The sequence below is a fragment of the Ranitomeya imitator genome, chromosome 4 (assembly GCF_032444005.1).
Source record: "Ranitomeya imitator isolate aRanImi1 chromosome 4, aRanImi1.pri, whole genome shotgun sequence".
Lineage (NCBI taxonomy): Eukaryota > Metazoa > Chordata > Amphibia > Anura > Dendrobatidae > Ranitomeya > Ranitomeya imitator.
The window spans coordinates 443,073,381-443,093,236 of NC_091285.1; the positions used below are offsets into that span (position 1 = coordinate 443,073,381).

At 41.0% G+C, this 19,856-nt stretch overlaps 1 protein-coding gene across 8 annotated transcripts in view; it reads left to right on the plus strand.

The window, feature by feature from the left end:
• Positions 1-17,336, plus strand: part of HMG20A (high mobility group 20A) — a 63,589-nt gene extending 46,253 nt beyond the window's left edge. For 2 of the 8 annotated variants that reach the window (XM_069765656.1, XM_069765655.1), the window contains exons 3-10: positions 1,510-1,595; positions 5,064-5,214; positions 5,344-5,559; positions 8,489-8,621; positions 8,874-8,905; positions 15,655-15,730; positions 15,894-16,109; positions 16,384-17,336. In XM_069765656.1, the coding sequence (XP_069621757.1) occupies positions 1,510-1,595; positions 5,064-5,214; positions 5,344-5,559; positions 8,489-8,621; positions 8,874-8,905; positions 15,655-15,730; positions 15,894-16,109; positions 16,384-16,520 (1,047 nt within the window). In that variant the 3' untranslated portion in view covers positions 16,521-17,336. The remainder of the gene's footprint in view (positions 1-1,509; positions 1,596-5,063; positions 5,215-5,343; positions 5,560-8,488; positions 8,622-8,873; positions 8,906-15,654; positions 15,731-15,893; positions 16,110-16,383) is intronic. The other 6 variants (XM_069765659.1, XM_069765658.1, XM_069765662.1 and 3 more) reach the window with 4 other exon arrangements.
• The last annotated feature ends 2,520 nt before the right edge of the window (positions 17,337-19,856 follow it).

Genomic DNA, 19,856 nt, shown 5'->3' on the forward strand with positions numbered 1-19,856 from the left:
AAAAAGTTAATTTATTTCAGTTCTTCAATACAAAAAGTGAAACTTATATATTATATAGTCATTCTAACCTGACAATACGCATCAAAATATGTAGATTATCTATTGCTGTTCTTAAAGGGAATCTGTCACCAGATTTATGCCACGCCATCTGAGTGCAGCATAATGTAGGGGCAGAGACTCTGATTCCAGCAATGTGTCACTTTTTGAGCTGCATCCTGTAATTCTAATAAAATCAGTTTTAGCTGCTGCAGACCTAGCAGCTCTCCTTGAGCTCTGTATAACCCCGTCCACACCGCTGATTGGCAGCTTTCTACCCATGTACAGTGAAGAAATAAAGTTGCCAATGTTGGGGACGGGGTTACATAGATTTTGTTAATTAGTCCCAGTCATGTAGTGATAATCTCCTGATGATAAAACAGTGATTTTTATCAAAACTACAGCAAGCAGCCTGGTAAGTGATGGGTGGCAGGAATCAGGAGTCTCTATTTGTACATTTTGCTGCTCTCCAATTAGGTGGCAAATACCTAATGACAGATTTCCTCCTAATTTTTTTTTTAAACCCCCACATTTCGGGCTGGGGGGTATAAAATTGTAATGAATGTGTTATGCAAAAACGGAAAAAATCTATACCATTGAACTGCCTGCCATTTCTGGTACGTCTAGTTATGGATCTCATATACATTGCTTTCTTCTGAGTTCCATCTCCATGAAATTTCAGCCCAAAACGAGTGCTGATCAACTATAATCCCTGCTGAGAACGAACACAAGTATGATTGTGGTCCCCATTGAGCACATGTATTAATGGAGAACCTGTTTGTTAGGTTTTCTTCTGCAATCTGTGAGGTTTTCATTCTAGTTCAGCCATTTTTCATCTGTTGGCATTTGTCATCTGGAATTGGTGTCCCTCTTGGGTACCGAGTTATGAAAAGTTCTGGAGCATTAGACAATAAAGCATATACACCTCACTATAGATAGCTAAGGTGGGTGGCGACTAGATGCTCTTCCGTCTATTTTCGTGGTAACTTGTTTGGGGTCATCGTGCAGCCTTTCGAATGTCGCCTGCAATTGTTCTCCGGCTGGTGCTTCCTGTACTTGTACAATGCACAGCTGCAGCGCTCGGAGGAAGTGCTAACGTGCCCCCCATAGGAAATCCCAAAATGCTAGCTGTGGACTCCCTATTCTCTTGCTTGATCTGTACATTTAGAAGGGGGCCATGATAGCGAATGTAGTCATCATTTTGTCTTTCATCTAGGACTGTGTACGAAGAGTTTAACATATGGTACTGTTATTTCTAGAAACTTCTCACATCCTAGCAACTGCTTCAGAGGGAGAAGTACATTTCCACTTATCATTGCATCATCCATACTCGGTAACCAGGCATGTTTTGTTGGGTTTTTTACAGATTATCCCGGGAACTTGTGAGGCTTTGTATTTCACATATCAGATGTTTCTGTATTGAGGATATGTTGTAATGCTCGATTTTGAGTTCTACCTTGTTGTTGTTCCTAGATGGAAGGGCCGGCTTCTGCTCTAATTCCACCAGCCAGTGGAGACATTGAGGAAGCCAAAGAGAATGTAAACCCACCGCTCCCAGAGTAAGTACTATATTTTATAATATCATTATATAAATTAAATAAATATATATATATTTTTTACTTGGGTCGGAGATCATTGAAGAAACACTAAAGCTTGAAATGGATGTTTAAATTAGACCAGACCTATACCTGCTATTTTTCCTACTATGAGGCTTCATGGGAGTGTGCTGTTTTGTTTTTTTTGTTTTTTTTTTTTTTTACATTTCGGACTTGTTAGGCAGGGCGTGTCATCAGAGAAAATAACTGAATGAGGTTCAGGGATGGGGATTGGGTAAAGTCATGTTCTGTATGAAGAAGAAAAGGTGAGCTCCACTATGAATCCTGTGTCATGCGAGCAGTAAAGCATCCTGAGACCATTCATGTGGGGTTGCTTTTCATTCCGGAGAGTGGGCTCTGTCACAAGTTTGCCTAAGAACACTGCTATGAATAAAGAATGGAATCTACACAACTCCTCGTAATGATCCTGGAGCAATTTGAGGATGACCAATGCTTCTTCCGTCATGATGGAGACATGTCACAAATCATAAGTGATAACCAAGCGGCTCAGTGAACAAAACATTTCACATTTTGGGTTTTTGGCCAGGAAACTTGCAAATGTCAATCCATTGAGACAACCTGAAGTCAGTCCTCAAAAAAAACAGTTAGTGGACAAGCATCCACAAATTGTGATAACCTTCATGCCCTAATTAGGAAACATTGACTTCCCATTATTCAAGATTTGGCCCAAAGGCTGGAGTCACACTAGCAATCTGATTTTGTTCTCTCAAAGTCGGACGAGTGTAAGGCAAGTGTCCTGGGAGTACAATCCAAATTTTCACACCTAGCATCAGATTTACATCCAAATGCAATGCAATTGCTATCTGACTGCAATGCGATTTTTTTTTTTTTTTTTTTTTTTTTTTTTTTTTTTTAATACATGAGCTTTTACATGTAAAAAATATATATATATATATATATATATATAGATATATTATTATTTATTGTTATAGCGCCATTTATTCCATGGCGCTTTACATGTGAGGAGGGGTATACTTAATAAAAACAAGTACAATAATCTTAAACAATACAAGTCATAACTGGTACAGGAGGAGTGAGGACCCTGCCCGCGAAGGCTCACAATCTACAAGGGATGGGTGAGGATACAGTAGGTGAGGGTAGAGCTGGTCATGCAGCGGTTTGGTCGATCGGTGGTTACTGCAGATTGTAGGCTTGTATGTGTGTATATATGTGTGTGTGTGTATATATATATATATATATATATATTTCTCTCTTAAAAGCTGGCAATTCTGCAGCCGCATAACGTAAAATCACTGCAGAAGCCGAAAGGAAAGAAGAGATGGAATTCATACAGCAAACACAAATAGAACTATAGATGTACAATTAGTACAGTGTGTGTGCAAATTACTGTGCATGTATTTAATTAATAAAAGATTATTTTTCTGAAAAAAAAAAAAATGCAGTGGGCTCCTGTATAATTTTGTTAACCAGCAGAGGGAAAATCGTCGGCTATACTAATAGTATATGTCTATATATGCCTCCATAATCCTTAAATGGAAGAAGTTTGGGAGTCCACCAGAAGTCCTCCTAGACATGGCCGTCCAGCCAAACCTAGCAGTCGTGAGAGAAGAGCCATGATGAGAGTGGTAAGGAAGAACCCCAAGATCACTGTGACTGAGCTCCAGAGACGCATTAGGGAGATGGGAGAAAGTTCCACAAAGTTCACTATCACTGCAGCCCTCCACCAGTCGGGTCTTTATGGCAGAGTGGCCCAGCGGAAGCCTCTCTTCAGTGCAAGATATGCATATGAAAGCCCACATAGAGTTTGCTAAAAACACATGAAGGACTCCCAGACTATAAGAAATAAGATTCTCTGGTCTGATGAGACTAAGACCTTTTTGGTGATAATTCTAAGCAGTATGTGTGGAGAGAACCAGGCACTGCTCATCACCTGCCCAATACAATCCTAACAGTGAAACATGGTGGTGGCAGCATCATGCTATGGGAGTGTTTTTCAGCTGCAGGAACAGGACGACTGGTTGTCATTGAAGGAAACCCTCAGACTTGACTGACGGTTCACCTTCCAACAAGACAATGATCCTAAGCACACAGCTAAAATAACAAAGGAGTGGCTTCCGAACAACTCTGACCATTCTTGACTGGCCCAGCCAGAGCCCTGGAGAGACCTGAAAATGGCTGTCCACCAACGTTCACCATCCAACCAGACAGCACTGGAGAGGATCTGCAAGGAAGAATGGCAGAGGATCTCAAAATGCAAATTTGGAAACTTGTTGCAGCATCATTCCCCAGAAGACTCATGGCTGTACTAGCTCAAAAGAGTGCTTCTATTCAATACCGAGTAAATGGTCTGAATACTTATGACCATGTGATATTTCAGTTTTTCTATTTTAATAAACTGGCAAAAATTACTACATTTGTGTTTTTTATTTATTTTTATTTTTTTTATGTATACACTTTAAAATCTTGTTTGCTTTTGCAGCTGTTGCTTGACATTGAGTACTGCTGCTCAGCTTGCTTGTAATCAGAATATCCAAGTCCTTCTCCTGTTCTGTAGTCCTTATATACTCCCATTTAATGTCCTAGGTGCATAACTCTACATTTAACCTCATTTGCCAAGTGTTTGCCCATTCAGTCATCCTATTCAGATCATTTTGTAATATTGTAAAATCAAGATCAGATTTTAGTATCCTACATAGTATGGTGTCATCGGAATAGACTGACACTTTACTCTCCATCCCATCCACAAGGTCATTAATAAAGAGGTTAAAAAGAATCAGTCCTAGCAGATCCCTGCGATCCCCACTGCTGTCTATATCCCATGTAGAGAATGCACCATATTATGTTTCCTGTCATTTAGATACCGTAATTCCTTACCCATCTGCATATAAATTCCCCCGGTCCTTGCTTCTTCATGAATCCATGTTGGTTGTCTTTTTATTATATTATTTTCTGCAATAGATCTCTGCAGGTCATCTCTTATAATGCCCTCAAAAACATTGCACACTACTGATGTCAGGCTTACCAGATGTTAGTTGCCTGGATCCACCTTCTTAACTTTCTTATATACCGGTACCACGTCGGCCCTCCTCCAATCCTGCCCCAACCTTGTTACGAGAGTCTAAGAATATAAGATACAGTGGTCTGAATTACTGAGCTCAATTTCCTCAGTATCTGGGGATGAATGCCATCTTGGCCGTGAAATTTGTTAATGTTTAAATTGCTCAGGTCCAGTTAGTCTGAAATCTTTTGGCCATAACCGTATTTACAAAATTACTCACACTCAAAGTGGAATCTCCATGTCAGTGTAGAACTTGTCCAAGGCTTGTCTTCTCCTAGACACCAATGGTCAGCAGGGTGTGTTCATGATAATATATGGTGCTGTTCTGTTCGCTTACTGTTTAATTAACACTGAGACTCGCTGTTGTGAAAGTATTATTTCTTGTCTTTCAGGACTCAAAGTGCCGACGACTCAAAGAATGATGGAGTATCACATGCTCCTACCTCTCTGAAAGAAGGCCAAGATAATACCACCCAACATCAACGTGTAGCACAGCAAATGTTGGACAGTGGAGAACTCGGACAAGAGGAAGAGGTTAGAGGGGTAAAGAAAAACCTAAATCTAAATCACGGTGGACAAGCAATCATATATTGTTTTATTGGAGGAAGATTGTATGCATGACATGACTCGCGCATTTTTTTTTTTTTTTTTTTTTTCCCCTCTTGTTCTCAGCAACAAAGACCTCGACGTGGAGGGTGGACAAAAGGACGCAAGAGAAAAAGAAGCCCACGCGACAACAATGCTCCCAAAGCTCCACTCACTGGGTATGTGCGCTTCATGAATGAGAGGAGAGAGCAGCTAAGAACCGAGCGTCCAGATGTCCCATTTCCAGAAATTACCAGGATTGTGGGTAGTGAATGGAGCAAGTTGCCTGCTGAGGAGAAACAGGTAATCTAATTTTACAGTCTACCATAATCCGTGCCTCACCCTGAACGTTGTAGAACATGAATACACCAAGACCACAGTGCTCCCCTTAACTTTTCAGTAGTGTTCTAGTACGTCACATATTTTAAGTCAGCCTGTCATCAAAGCTCTTTCTCATATGTTAATAAAAAACATGGAGCATTTGCGTAGATTAGCCCTTTAGACTAGCCAGTAATTGATAATCGTCGACCAATACAAATCCCACATTAAATAATTTAAACAGGCCGGCAGTGCCTGATAATTGGTCAAACAGCTTGTTTGATGGGGGTGATGATTTTTCTTCCGGCATAGAAATGATTATCAGCAGCACATTGTTCTGAGTAAACAGCTGATGCGCTGCTGATCATATTTTTATTCTATGCACAAAGAACAATCGTAGAAGGCTTGTTGGCTTCTCCAAAGAGGCCACTAAACGACTACCGATTAGCTTGTATATTTGTTTCATGGCTGGATCACCCGCGCTAATGGGGCCATTACTCTGGAAAATTCTGTGCTTCCCTGTCAGCTATACTAGGCCCTTTAGCTGCTGCACCCATGGCTTTAGTTGCCAGTAGGCCTGCTTTTATGCACAACCCCTCTCCTATAAAGCATCTTTACAAAATCTTACAAAAGCTAGCGTTTTCATAGATCAGCCTTGGGGTATGTGCACATTTTTCAGGTGGATTCCACCTGAATAAGAGCTTTAAACTCTCAAAAGAATGAACATATGCATGTCTATGTAAAAAAAAGACTCGCTGTTCATATGTTCAGGCTTTTGAGGGTCAAGACGCCAAGCGGCTTAAAGAAGTGACTTAATCATTCTTGAGGTGTCTGAAGACATTCTAGACTTCACAGTACAAGCTAGTGGGAAGGCTCAAGACTCTTGGGCATCTTTTTGAACATTCACTCTGCGTTTTTGCTTCATTGTCGTACAAGGGAGAGAAATAAATGAATGGAATATGCCATTGAAAACGACGCTTCAGAATAAAAAAAGCCGACATGTCCCGAAGTATTTTTCTCCTAGAATACTCATTGTGTGCACATACCCTTAAACAGAAGTCTCCTGTACTAAGATGTGACAAAGAAGTATCCATCTTCTACACTTGTCACATCCAGGGGCCTTCTGGGCACCACAAATTCTACACAAGCTGTGGACTTGCATAGACTTCCATTATAACTTTTTCACCAATTTCTGGCATGAATAAGTCTGTAAGGGACACGACGGGAATAAAAATCTAGAGATAGATTATACCCTTTGTATGTAATAATGCAACCAAAGAGTTAGGTACACCTTATCTGGGTCATGAAGGTGGTAAGTGTTCTAAGGCTAGGCTCACAGTACCATTCGGCTATGCTGCAAAGGGCTGCGTACTTCCTCCGTTTAGCTCTGCCTACTTCTGCACTTCCGTTTAGCTCCGCCTACTTCTGAATGCGTCCTGCGCACCTATCTTTAACATTGGGTACGCAGGACCTGCGGATGCATCCCCATACGGTCGGCGGGCACGTCAAAACGATGCATCCTGGTTCCAAATGTTAAAGGTAAGTACGCAGGATGCATGCATAAGTAGGCGGAGCTAAACGGAAAAAGTACGGAAGTAGGTGGGGCCTAACTGAGGAAGCTCAGCCGAACTCTGTGAACCTAGCCTTAGAGATATATTTATCCAGCCTTATTTTTTTTTTTTTTTTTTTTTTTTTTACTAAATGTATTTGATCTGTCAAGTTGTGTGTTTTTTTTTTTTTTTTCTTCTTATTCCTAAGATGCTGATAAAAACAAGGTCATCAAAATTAGTAGGACAAAAAGTCGAAAGTATAAAATGTAATATTTATTGAGACAAATCATAAACGGTAGGCAATGTTAGCACTTACAGCACTTAAAAGGTCCCTGCAAACCAAAAGGACCACACATACGAAGGGCGAAAATAACGTAGATACCACGATAAGTGAATGGTGTAAAAACCAACATATACGGATGAACAACGATATCAAAAACGTATTAAATACAACCATTCATGATGGGGTACATACTGGAAATGCCTCACAATGTGAGAGGACAGATTAATATGTAAAAAAAAAACAAAGCATATTATCTGACACATGATATAGCAATAGATATATACAAACTGAAAAAAACAAATTAAAGGTATATAGCATGTATGGGGATCAGTGCTGGGATGAAGATATTGTTTAGCCAACCCCTGATGAAGGATATTTCAAAACGCGCGTCGGGGCGTATCCCTGCATCCACCTACCTGACTGCACAGGCAATTCCTGATCTGATTATGGTACTTTAGTTTCTCATTGCTTGTATCTGTCATTTCACACAGACAGGGACAGTGTGTGTGTATATATAGGCAATCCAACTCCTCTTTTTTTGCAACACAGTTTTTTTACTTAATACACCCATTGTAGATTTATACTGCTACGTTATTTTCGCCCTTCATATGTGTGGTCCTTTTGGTGTTTGCAGGGACCTTTTAAGTGCTGTAAGTGCTAACATTGCCTATGATTTGTCTCAAATATTACATTTTATACTTTGAACTTTTTGTCCTACTAATTTTGATGACCTTGTTTGTTCGGTGTTTTCCTCCCCATTTATCAGTTTCTTTTCCGAATGGTCTGCCATTTATCTTTCCAAGCTAGTATATACTCATATAAAACGTTCTATCTTTTACATATTGGTTTGATTGAAGTATATAACATTGCTTTGGTTCAGTGTGCTTTTTCTCTTATTCCGAAGATGGTTAATTCACATCCCCCTATACACTACCCATCTTATCTTTCCATCTGCATACTGTCTTCACTGTATCTACTCGTTCTGTTTCATGGACCCTTCTATAGCCTTTTTTTCTCTCTGCCCTGTCCCCCGTAAACTCTCTCCGCCTCTACCAGCACTGAGCGATGTGTGTTGTTCTAGCGTTACCTGGATGAAGCGGAAAGAGACAAGGAACGGTATACAGAGGAACTGCAGCAGTATCAGAAAACAGAGGCCTACCGATCTTACAGCCGCAAGGCACAGAGCCGTCAGAAGGGGAGGCAGCAGAGGCAGGGTGAGGTGTGGTGAGAAAGAAGCTTGGGTTGAGAGCAAACGCAGATGGGGGGAAGAGGCTTGTATGTCTGGAAGGCAGTGGGTGAAGATAGGCAGGGGGCTCTGGTGATGGTATAGACACTTTGCATTGGCGTGATATGGGATGTGTGTCTAGTTTGACATGGAGCACATTTGATGAGATGGATAGTCAATTTCAGTATATGTTTGGCTGAAAAGAGAGAATTTCCTTCATGATTCCTCTCTCTATTTTTAGAAGGATCCCGTACAATCTCCAGTGACCCCGAGGTGAGGCTTCTTCTCCATAATAAGCCCCTTATACGTGTCTTATACAACTGTGATTGTCTGGTTTGCCTATAACGCTACCTTGCAGAAAGTCATCTTTGCTGGTACATTTCAAGTGAAGAATGGGTATGATAGATTGAAAGGAGTCACTGACCATTGCACAAGAGTATGAAGTCCTAACCCAAAGCTGCTTGTGTGGAATCAAAGGAAAAATTAAGTCTGAAAACACAAGAACAGATGGGGGGAATATAAGAAAATGGATCAAGTAATACCTTAGTAATATGGATAGTCAAGCTGGGTGAAGACGGCCACTGTAGAACGGAGTGAACATTTCTCCTCTCTGCCAAATAAGATAAATTCTGTCACGGTAAAGAGTAGGAGCGGTGTTAATGCCAGCAATTAGTATTCCAACAATAATAATTATCCCATACAAATTCAGTCCAGGTGTCTGCACACAGTATACTTGACATTGGGTATAGCGGCCTTTCATTGCCATTTTACCGCTTGGATTCAAAATGTATTTGCATAAAAAGATAAATACATAGGATTGTCTTGTGCAGGTCCACAGGTGTAATAGTCAAGCGATACATTCACAATTCTGCTCATTTCATAAAGTTATGTTTTGCTCTGAAATGCAGTATATACACGCTAGGCTGGAGAAGTCCAGGCAGCAGGAAAGCAGTCCGCTGGGTTGAATTTCCCTGCTTGGCATGGGTTGCTTGGCAAGTGTTTTGAATGGAATTAGGCTGAGGCTTATTAAGCTGCATCACATGGAAGATTGGGGATGATACTTGGTGAACTCTTCTTCTTGGAGTCCCAGTTACAGGAGAAAAGTCTGAGAGCAGTTGCTTGTTAGAGGCCCAGGTTTATTAACGTGAATCTGTCACCAAATCTGAGTAACATGATTTGGGACTGAAACCCTTATTCCATGAAGTCCTTTGCTGGTCTGCATGCTGTCATTTTGATGTCCCTATTTTCTCTGCTGAAGACCTCACAGCTCACTAAATGTTGAGCTCTGTATACCCCACCCACACCACTGATTGGCAGCTTTCTGTGTACACTGGCGTAGGCAGGAAGCTGCCAATCAATGGTAGGGGTGGAGTTACACTGAGCAGTTGAGACTAGGAGGCACAAGACAGCTAGTCCTGTTGTGAAAATCTACTGAATAAACACAGATTTTTAATGAAACAGCAGCACCCAACCTGATAAGTATACATTGTTGGGATCGGGGTCTCTTCACTTACATTGTGCTGCTCTCAAATTACATAGCAAAAGCCTGTAGACAGATTTCCTTTTAAAGTATGTTTGGGGATCCACATGTCTTAGGAAGGGTATATGTATTTCTAATACTGGCACTCTGCTCATTCTACCATTAACTGCCCTGATCAGAGAGGGGTGGAGTACTGAATGGTTGGCTAACATTGATGGGGTATATGAGCCAAAGGTTGTCATCACTGGACATATCCTAGCTTGCTTGGGTGACTTGCAGATTTAGGAGTCACTCAGTGTACCGCAATCTCGCATGGGGGAAAAAGATTAAGGTTTCCAGTCTTGTATGAATGCTGGCCAACCCTGACAATTTCTGCAGGTTCTATTGGCCATCTGATGGTGTATGTTGGTATCCCAACTTTTTCCCAAAGGGCTTGCCCACAAACATATACAGATCAAGAGCACTCATTTAAGTCTATGGGTACGTAGAAAACAAAGGACTGCACTCTGATTTCATCCAAGTTTGTGTCTGCATAAATCGGACTGTACAACAAAGATAGAGAAACTAAGTTCTCCGTACTCTTTGCACCTGTGATATGATTCTTTCATGCAAGAGAATCTAATCACTGTAAACTGACACTCTGCTTAAACTCTGACCGAGTTGGATCCGAGTGTTATTAGCGTAATCAAGCTGATTTTCTTGCATGAGACCATCAACGTTCGTGTGACCCCGGCTAAACAGAGAATGTTGGGGGTATAGATTGATCACCAAGTTGGCTGATTACAAGCCGAGGACAGCTGCCGGAATACTCACTCCTTTCCACACCAGGATTATGTGCGTGGAGAGCAGTGGGTGTTCATTGCTCTTTAATAGCGAACACGCTGTTAGCTGCAGAAGCGGGCTTCTTGCAGCTGCAGGGCTCTCACGTGTCCCTGCAACTAAAAGGAATGAATATTCACTGCATTCCACGCCTATGGGAGTGGCGAACACTCAAAAGCCTGGCAGCTGTAGGAAGCCGGATGCTGCAGCTCACAGCATGCCCACTATTAAAGAGCAATGAATATATGAATATTCACTGCTTTCCCCTCCTATTGGTGTGGAATGCAATGCAGTCAATATTCATTTATCTTTAGCAGCGGGCACAGGTGTTAGCCGCAACAGCCAGCTCCTGCCTCCTTTGACCTGCTGTGCTGACGCTCTCTCCACCTCAAAATCCAGTCCGTGCAGGTACATCCGGACTAGAAGATGCATCCTCCATTTTCCACCACATTTTTGGAGGAAAAAAGTGTGTCTTATAGTCTGAAAAATGCAATAATCAGATCGGTAAACTGCGTAATGCGGGAAATTCAAAACGCCAGAATTACATTTTTTTGGTTGCCACAACATTGCAATAACGGGCAATCAAAACATTGTATCTATATCAAAATGGTACGGATAAACATGTCAGCTTGGCACACAAAAAAATACGGTAAGTCCTAACACAGCCCTAGATCCCGAAAAATGAGATTCTACTGTCTCAGAAAACAGTGCACTTTTTTTGACAAACTTTAGATTTTTTTTCTTATCCACTTAAATAAAAATAACCTGTACATGTTTGGTATCTACAAACTTGTAATGACTTGGAGAATCATAATGGCAGGTCACTTTTAGCATTTGGTGACAATGGTAAAAAAGAAAACCATTGTGGAATTGCACTTTTTTTGCAATTTCACCTGAATTGGATTTTTTTTCCTGTTTTCCAGCACATGATATGGTAAAATCAATGGTGTTGTTCAAAAGTACAACTTTTTCCCCAAAACAAGCCCTAACACAGCCATAGTGACAGAAAAAATAAAAAAAGTTATGGCTCTGGGAAGGATTAAAACAAACAGACAAAATGGAAAATGACCCATGGGTGGAGGGGTTAACATGCTCAATCCTTTTGTTCTCACAGCAGAAAAGCCTCTGGTAAAGTTACCCACTAGTTGGCTATTCCCACCTCTCTATATAGAGAAAATTGTCATTTATAATTGGTGTGCCAGATGATAACTTAAAGCTGCACTGACAACTGTATAATCTTAATCTATATACTTGCCTTGTAATGTCTTCACATCCTGTTCCGTCCAGATGTGTCCAAGTGATGGGTGTCTCAATATGGAAACTGCTGGTGGTATCAGCCTCTTGCGCAGTACCACCAACGGAACACCATCACACCACACTGACACACACTGTATATGCTATATGCTGCGCAACACACACACACACACACACACACACACACACACACACACACACACACACTAACTATACGCCATCTCTTGCGTGGAACCACCAGCACAGCAGATGGGGGAGAGAGAAAGTGCACAGGGGTGAGACAGACAGAGCACAGGGGGGAGACAGCTCAGACGTGACAGCACATAGGGGGAGAACACAGCATAGGAAGGAGAGAGACAGCAGACAAGGGGGATAACACATGGGGTAGACAGGTCAAAGAAGAGAGCACAGACGGGAGAAGTCAGCACATGGGGAAAGAGGGAGTGGATAGGTGGGTGAGCACATGGGGGGGAGAGATTCTCAACGCTGCAAAGCCTGCCTCCCATCGTAACATTACCACCCTCCCGATGCGATAGCATCGGGCCTCTATCTAGTCTTATTATATGCAGGCTCTAGTGATGGATCTGTAGAAGATAAATAATGTAATGTATTTACAAAGATATTCGCAACTTTATGGAGATTGGTTTTATATACATTACAGACCAAAAGTTTGGACACACCTTCTCATTTAAAGATTTTTCTGTATTTTCATGACTCTGAAAATTGTACATTCACACTGAAGGCATCAAAACTACGAATTAACACATGTGGAATTATATACTTAACAAAAAAGTATGAAACAACTGAAATTATGTCTTCCATTCTAGGTTATTCAAAGTAGCCACCTTTTCCTTTGACTGCTTTGCACATTCTTGGCATTCTCTTGATGAGCTTCAAGAGGTAACAAATAGATTAATGGCTGCACTCAAAATTAATCTGTGCTAGAGCAAGGAAATGTGTAATACTTGAAATGGGAATAGCATAATGGCTTGTGAAATATATGAAAAAACACATGAGATTCTTAGCACAAGATTTGGCCAAAAATTGTGAGCCCATCCACCAATCGTCAAGGTGATCTCAGAACGGATGGGTAACTGAGCTGACTGCCTAGTGTGAACACTTACCTATGGCTAATAACGTGGTAAAGCCTGCTTATATAGGAAGCTCAGAACCAACTGTGTTAGGATGTAATTAAAATCACAGCATGGTGAAGGGCGGAGCGTTCAAGTCAGAAAAAATGTACATAGTAGATATAGAAAAACTGACTGAACAGCAATATAATCTGAACTGGTGCATAACCAAAAAAGTCATATAGCAAATAGATTAATGGCTGCACTCAAAATTTTGGTTATGCACCAGTTCAGATTATATTGCTGTTCAGTCAGTTTTTCTATATCTACTATGTACATTTTTTCTGACTTGAACGCTCCGCCCTTCACCATGCTGTGATTTTAATTACATCCTAACACAGTTGGTTCTGAGCTTCCTATATAAGCAGGCTTTACCACGTTATTAGCCATAGGTAAGTGTTCACACTAGGCAGTCAGCTCAGTTACCCATCCGTTCTGAGATCACCTTGACGATTGGTGGATGGGCTCACAATTTTTGGCCAAATCTTGTGCTAAGAATCTCATGTGTTTTTTCATATATTTCACAAGCCATTATGCTATTCCCATTTCAAGTATTACACATTTCCTTGCTCTAGCACAGATTAATTTTGAGTGCAGCCATTAATCTATTTGCTATATGACTTTTTTGGTTATGCACCAGTTCAGATTATATTGCTGTTCAGTCAGTTTTTCTATATCTACGAGCTTCAAGAGGTAGTCACCGGGAATGGTTTTCACTTCACAGGTGTGCCCTGTCAGGTATAATAAGTGGGATTTCTTGCCTTATAAATGGGGTTGGGACCATCAGTTGTGTTGAGCAGAAGTCTGGTGGATACACAGCTGATAGTCCTACTGAATAGACTGTTAGCTGCTTTTTTCTTGCCATAATACAATTTCTAAGTAAAGAAAAACGAGTGGCCATCATTACTTTAAGAAATGAAGGTCAGTCAGTCCGAAAAATTGGGAAAACTTTGAAAGTGTTCCCAAGTACAGTTGCAAAAACCATCAAGCACTACAAAGAAACTGGCTCACATGAGGACCGCCCCAGGAAAGAAAGACCAAGAGTCATCTCTGCTTCTGAGGATAAGTTTATCCGAATCACCAGCCTCAGAAATTGCAGGTTAACAGCAGCTCAGATTAGAGACCAGACCAGACAACTGTTAATAGGAGACTTTGTGTAGCAGGCCTTCATGGTAAAATAACTGCTAGGAAACCACTGCTAAGGACAGGCAACAAGCAGAATAGACTCCTTTGGGCTAAAGAACACATGGAATGGACACTAGACCAGTGGAAATCTGTGCTTTGGTCTGATGAGTCCAAATTTGAGATCTTTGGTTCAAACCACCGTGTCTTTGTGCGACGCAGAAAAGGTGAATGGATGGACTCTACATGCCTGGTTCCCACCGTGAAGCATGGAGGAGGAGGCGTGATGGTGTGGGGGTGCTTTGCTGGTGACACTGTTGGGGATTTATTCAAAATTGAAGGCATACTGAACCAGCATGGCTACCACAGCATCTTGCAGCAGCATGCTATTCCATCTGGTTTGCGTTTAGTTGGACCATCATTTATTTTTCAACAGGACAATGACCCCAAACACACCTCCTGGCTTTGTAAGGGCTGTTTGACCAAGAAGGAGAGTGATGGGGTGCTATGCCAGATGACCTGGCCTTCACAGTGGTTTGGGGTGAGCTGAACCGCAGAGTGAAGGCAAAAGGGCCAACAAGTGCTAAGCATCTCTGGGAACTCCTTCAAGATTGTTGAAGACCATTTTCGGGGACTACCTCTTGAAGCTCATCAAGAGAATGGCAAGAGTGTGCAAAACAGTTGTAAAAGCAAAAGGTGGCTACTTTGAAGAACCTAGAATATAAGACATATTTTCAGTTGTTTCACACTTTTTTTGTTAAGTATATAATTCTGCATATGTTAATTCATAGTTTTGATGCCTTCAGTGTGAATTTACAATTTTCATAGTTATGAAAATACAGAAACCTTTTTAAATTAGAAGGTGTGTCCAAACTTTTGGTCTGTACTGTGTAAAATATATAGTATTTAAAAGCCAACATACACTTGCACAGACGAGATAAAAAATTCTGAGATTTTTCCAATAATTGCTCTATTCCGCATACCTGTCACACTTTTTCATTTCTCCGCTTCTGCCATGTCCTTCGTTTCCGATCCTTCTTACCTAATGGTTATTGCATTCATTAGTATGTGCAGTCCTCCCCTCTCCACTATTCTCTACACCTATCATACCTGTGGCAGCACGTTCTCTCTCGCTGCTGCTTTGTGCGCCACCTCCATCCTTAGTCCTTCTCCGCATACACTTTTGGCTCCATCGTTTTCTTCTCCTGTGCTTTCAGAAAGAAGCGGTTCTAAAGGAAAGACCTTTGTTTGATATTCCAATCTTCACAGAGGAGTTTCTGAATCACAGCAAAGGTAGGGAGGGAGGGTTCCTGGGCCGTCGTGCCAGGAGGGTTGGAGTCGGGGTGATTGATAAATATTTTGCTGACAGAGGACTCTGTAATTCTGTTTTGTGCAGGCAGGTTACCTTTTGTAATTTGTTTTCTTACTCTATTGCCATCCATCATTCTATGTATAGCACGGGAAGCCGAGCTAAGACAGCTCAGAAAATCAAATATGGAGTTTGAGGAGCGTAATGCAGCTTTACAGAAACACGTGGAAAGCATGCGATCGGCCGTTCAGAGATTGGAGGCTGAGCTCAACCAAGAACAGGGGAGAAACACGCTTCTTCTGCAACATTTACAGAACGTCCGCCAGACACTTGCACATTGCCTGCACACCGTCCCTATTCCAGGTACCCTTATTAGGCTTTACGCCCCTTTACATCCTCGCACATTCTGTAATCTTGGTAAGGAGAAACCAATAATCTTTATTTAGAATAAATGTTGCAGTAAATGGAGCAAAGGAAGGACTGAAATAGATTGTATCATTATGTAGAGATCAATAGCACATGGGCAAATTGGTAACCTTTGTACCCAGTGACTGGCAAAGTATGAGTCTTGTCTAAGGTACTGTACATTAATAGCAAAATGTCTCAGATCTCAATTTTTTTTTCCCCCTTTGCCCAGGTACTAATGAGACCCCAACCCTGGAGACTATTGACTCTTACATGAGCCGCCTGCAAAGTGCTGTGCTTACGCATCCCAAGGAGAGCGAGGCGTTAATCTCTGGAGTCCGCGAAGTGTTAAGTCAGCTGGAAGGCTGAGGAGGAATCTTGCAGTTACGACGACGCAATGTTTGACCTCTTTCACAGAAAGAAGGGATCGAGAGACAGTTGTACAAAGACATTAGAAGAATACGGCAAAGTGGGGAGAGCACAAATATTTTGTCTGCATCCTTTCTATCTGCTCACATTGCAGTATGTGAGTGAATAATGCTGACCGGTAGCTTGCTGTACGCCCGGTTAATATTGCTCTAATTAAACTTTTTTTTTTTTTTTTTTTTTTTTAATGTAAAATGAATGTGTTTATTGTGTGTGTGGCATTCTCATTTTTTTTAGATTTTTAGAAGCGCAGATGAACTACACACACTGCCTACAGTGGCACCAGACTATCGGAGTCTCATGCCCACTGCTACAAATAGGAGCCGGCCACTATGACCGTTAACCAAAATATTAATACAATAAAGGCATCAATAGGATATTATGTAGCACATGGGGACTGTAACTGTTGGGGTATATACTTGTCTTCTCTTTTTCTAGAGATCAAACAGATGACTCTTCAGGAATTCTTTTTCTCTGGAGTTATGGCTGAAGCGACTTTTTTGGGGGCGGAAGTGGAGGGGTTGACATTGTCATGAGTGCTTTTTTTCAGTCTTTATGGGTGTATTTTTACTGGTGTTTTTGGCTTTGTTTAATATCAAAGTGTCTTTTTAGCCCTCCCAGTGACTTCTTTTGTACAGTATTGAGTGTCTTCCTAGTGGAAAATGCCAGAAGATTGACGTCGCCTCCTAAATGCTTGGCTTCTTTGAAAACCTGAAAGTTAAAAAAGAAAAAATAAACATCAAACTATTAGAATTCTTCTCTTTTTGTGTGTGTGTATTTTCCCACTAAAGTAAAATGCGTGAACATACCATTTTGGGTTTTGCATATCTCTAGAAGTGTGCTTTGTACATCTAATATCTCAAACAACATTTAATGACCATATAATAAATTGTAACAGAACTGATCCAGATTAAAAAAGGCATCAATCTATTTAAACTGCATGTACAGGGTCAGTGAACTTTTCCCAGTCATTTATCTTCTTTCTCTTCTTTCCTCCACCAGAAAAACTAGTGAAGGATTGCACATTGATGATATCTCAACTTTTAGAGAGCTCTGGAGAAATCCCATTCTTAGGGCATTCTTTTTTTAATTACCAGCCTGAGAGTTAGTTAAACCAGTCAGTGCCAGATCAATAGCACTCTTCATTTCTTGCTAACAAGGTTAGACCTACCATATAATGAACTCCTTTGAAGCCATTTTAAAGAGACACAGGAGCCGGTATCGCCCCAGCAATTACTTGCTAAGCTTTTAATCACTTTGTTAATTACCAATGGTTGTGTGAAAAGCCGGCTGATATCAACCCCAGCCCAGTCCTGCCATAATTTTCCACAATACTAGGCGACCTCTGCGGTATTTCTTCTGGATGTGTTCATTAATTTAGATTCTTTGCACGTTATATTTTTTTTTATTTTTTTTGGAAGACATTGTCCTTTTATGACTGTTGCACATAGAAAAATTACATTTCCCTTATTACGGTGTAGGCTGTCAGCAGCCGACATACATAGCTGTAGAAACAGGTATTGTATACGGATAACGCTGTCAAACACGCTATGCTAAAATTGCTTGAAGCTGCAAATCCTATCAGCAACCTTATTAATGAATTCCCCTCCTTGCCAATGCCTGTTAAGTTGTTTTTCTATGAATCTACCATTCCCACTGCTACATTTTCTCCAGAGTAACACATTTCATGATCACTGCCCTTGTATCTCCATATTATGCAGATGTTTGGATGCTCCTGTATTCTGAAATCCTACAAACCCTTACAAAAGTCTGTTTTCTAGTTGCGATTTCAGATATTCACTAATGCATTATGTATGAAGATATCTGGCCTAAGCTGGAAGATATTACTGTTGTAATCTGTATTTTACTTGTCCTCCGTCACTATACAATTTCACTCATGTCCTTCAGGGACACTTCTACTTGTGTCATGTTCTATGTATGTGGCCATCTCACAACCTTGACACTGGGGCATGGATGAACACCATAAATGCAGTGAACCCTGGAATATAAACCTGTTCCTTGGAGCAATGTATTTATACAATCACACATGAAACATTTACAACCTGCATATGTGTGTACATACATGAAATTACAAAACCTACAAACAGAGCAAATTCTTTCTAAAATGTAACCTTTTATAGTTTGAAGTATATTTTTTTTTAAATACTTCCCTGGCTTCCCCTCCCCCTCTCATTTTACAGAGGACTTGCCACCAAATGTTTCATGTTAAACTGAGCACGCAATGTAATTTTTGCTGCAGAGCGGAACAAAACATTTTATTTCTAAGTTCACTTCTCCATTGCGGAAATATTAGCATTCAAAGTATTTGGCGCCTAATTAGTTAACTTTTAAGTCCAAGTGGGTGTGACTAGACAGTTTTCACTGGAGGCGTGTACTACTTCTCCCTGTATAATGCTGACTTATAAGCAAGTAGCAACACTCACAGGAAAGAAGAACACGCCCCCACCACACCTTACAGCAGTGTTTCTCAACTCCAGTCCTCAAGACCCCACAACAGGTCGTGTTTTCAGGATTTCCTTAGTATTACACAGGTGATAATTTCATCCCCTGCTCAAGCATTAATTCCATCGCCTATGCAATGCTAAGGAAATCCTGAAAACATGACCTGTTGTGGGGTCTTGAGGACTGGAGTTGAGAAACACTGGCTTAGAGCAAATGTCTGCCTATGGGATGTATGACACATCCCTAATCTCCTGGTCTGGCCTCCTGCATGAGTAAGTAAAGTGGGAGGTGTGTGCAGCTGAGTTTAGCTGTGTCACATTACAAACCCTTTTAGCAGCTCTCCTGATTACTGAGTGTGTCTTGTGTGTCAAGCAACTTGTAATTTGTAGTGAGACTACCTGTTCCTGACGTGGGAAATGTAATAACACCCTGCTCTGATCTCACTGCAGAGCAATTACAAGTCGAGCCCAACAGACCTAAGTGTGATACTGACACATCTCCAGACAGGCAGTGGGGAGGGAAGTATAGGGTGGGCCATTTATATCAATACACCTGGGTGGGCCATGTATATGGATACACCTAAATAAAATGGGAATTGTTGGTGATATCAACTTCCTGTTTGTGTCACATTAGTATATGGGAGGAGGTACTTTTCAAGATGGGTGGTGGCCATGTTGAAGTTGGCCATTTTGGATCCAATTTTATTTTTTTCAGTGGGAAGAGAGTCACACACACATCACTTATTGAGTATTTGGTGTGCTTAGTTTTAACGTAACTTTATTCTTTCATGAGTTATTTACAAGTTTCTCTTTGTTT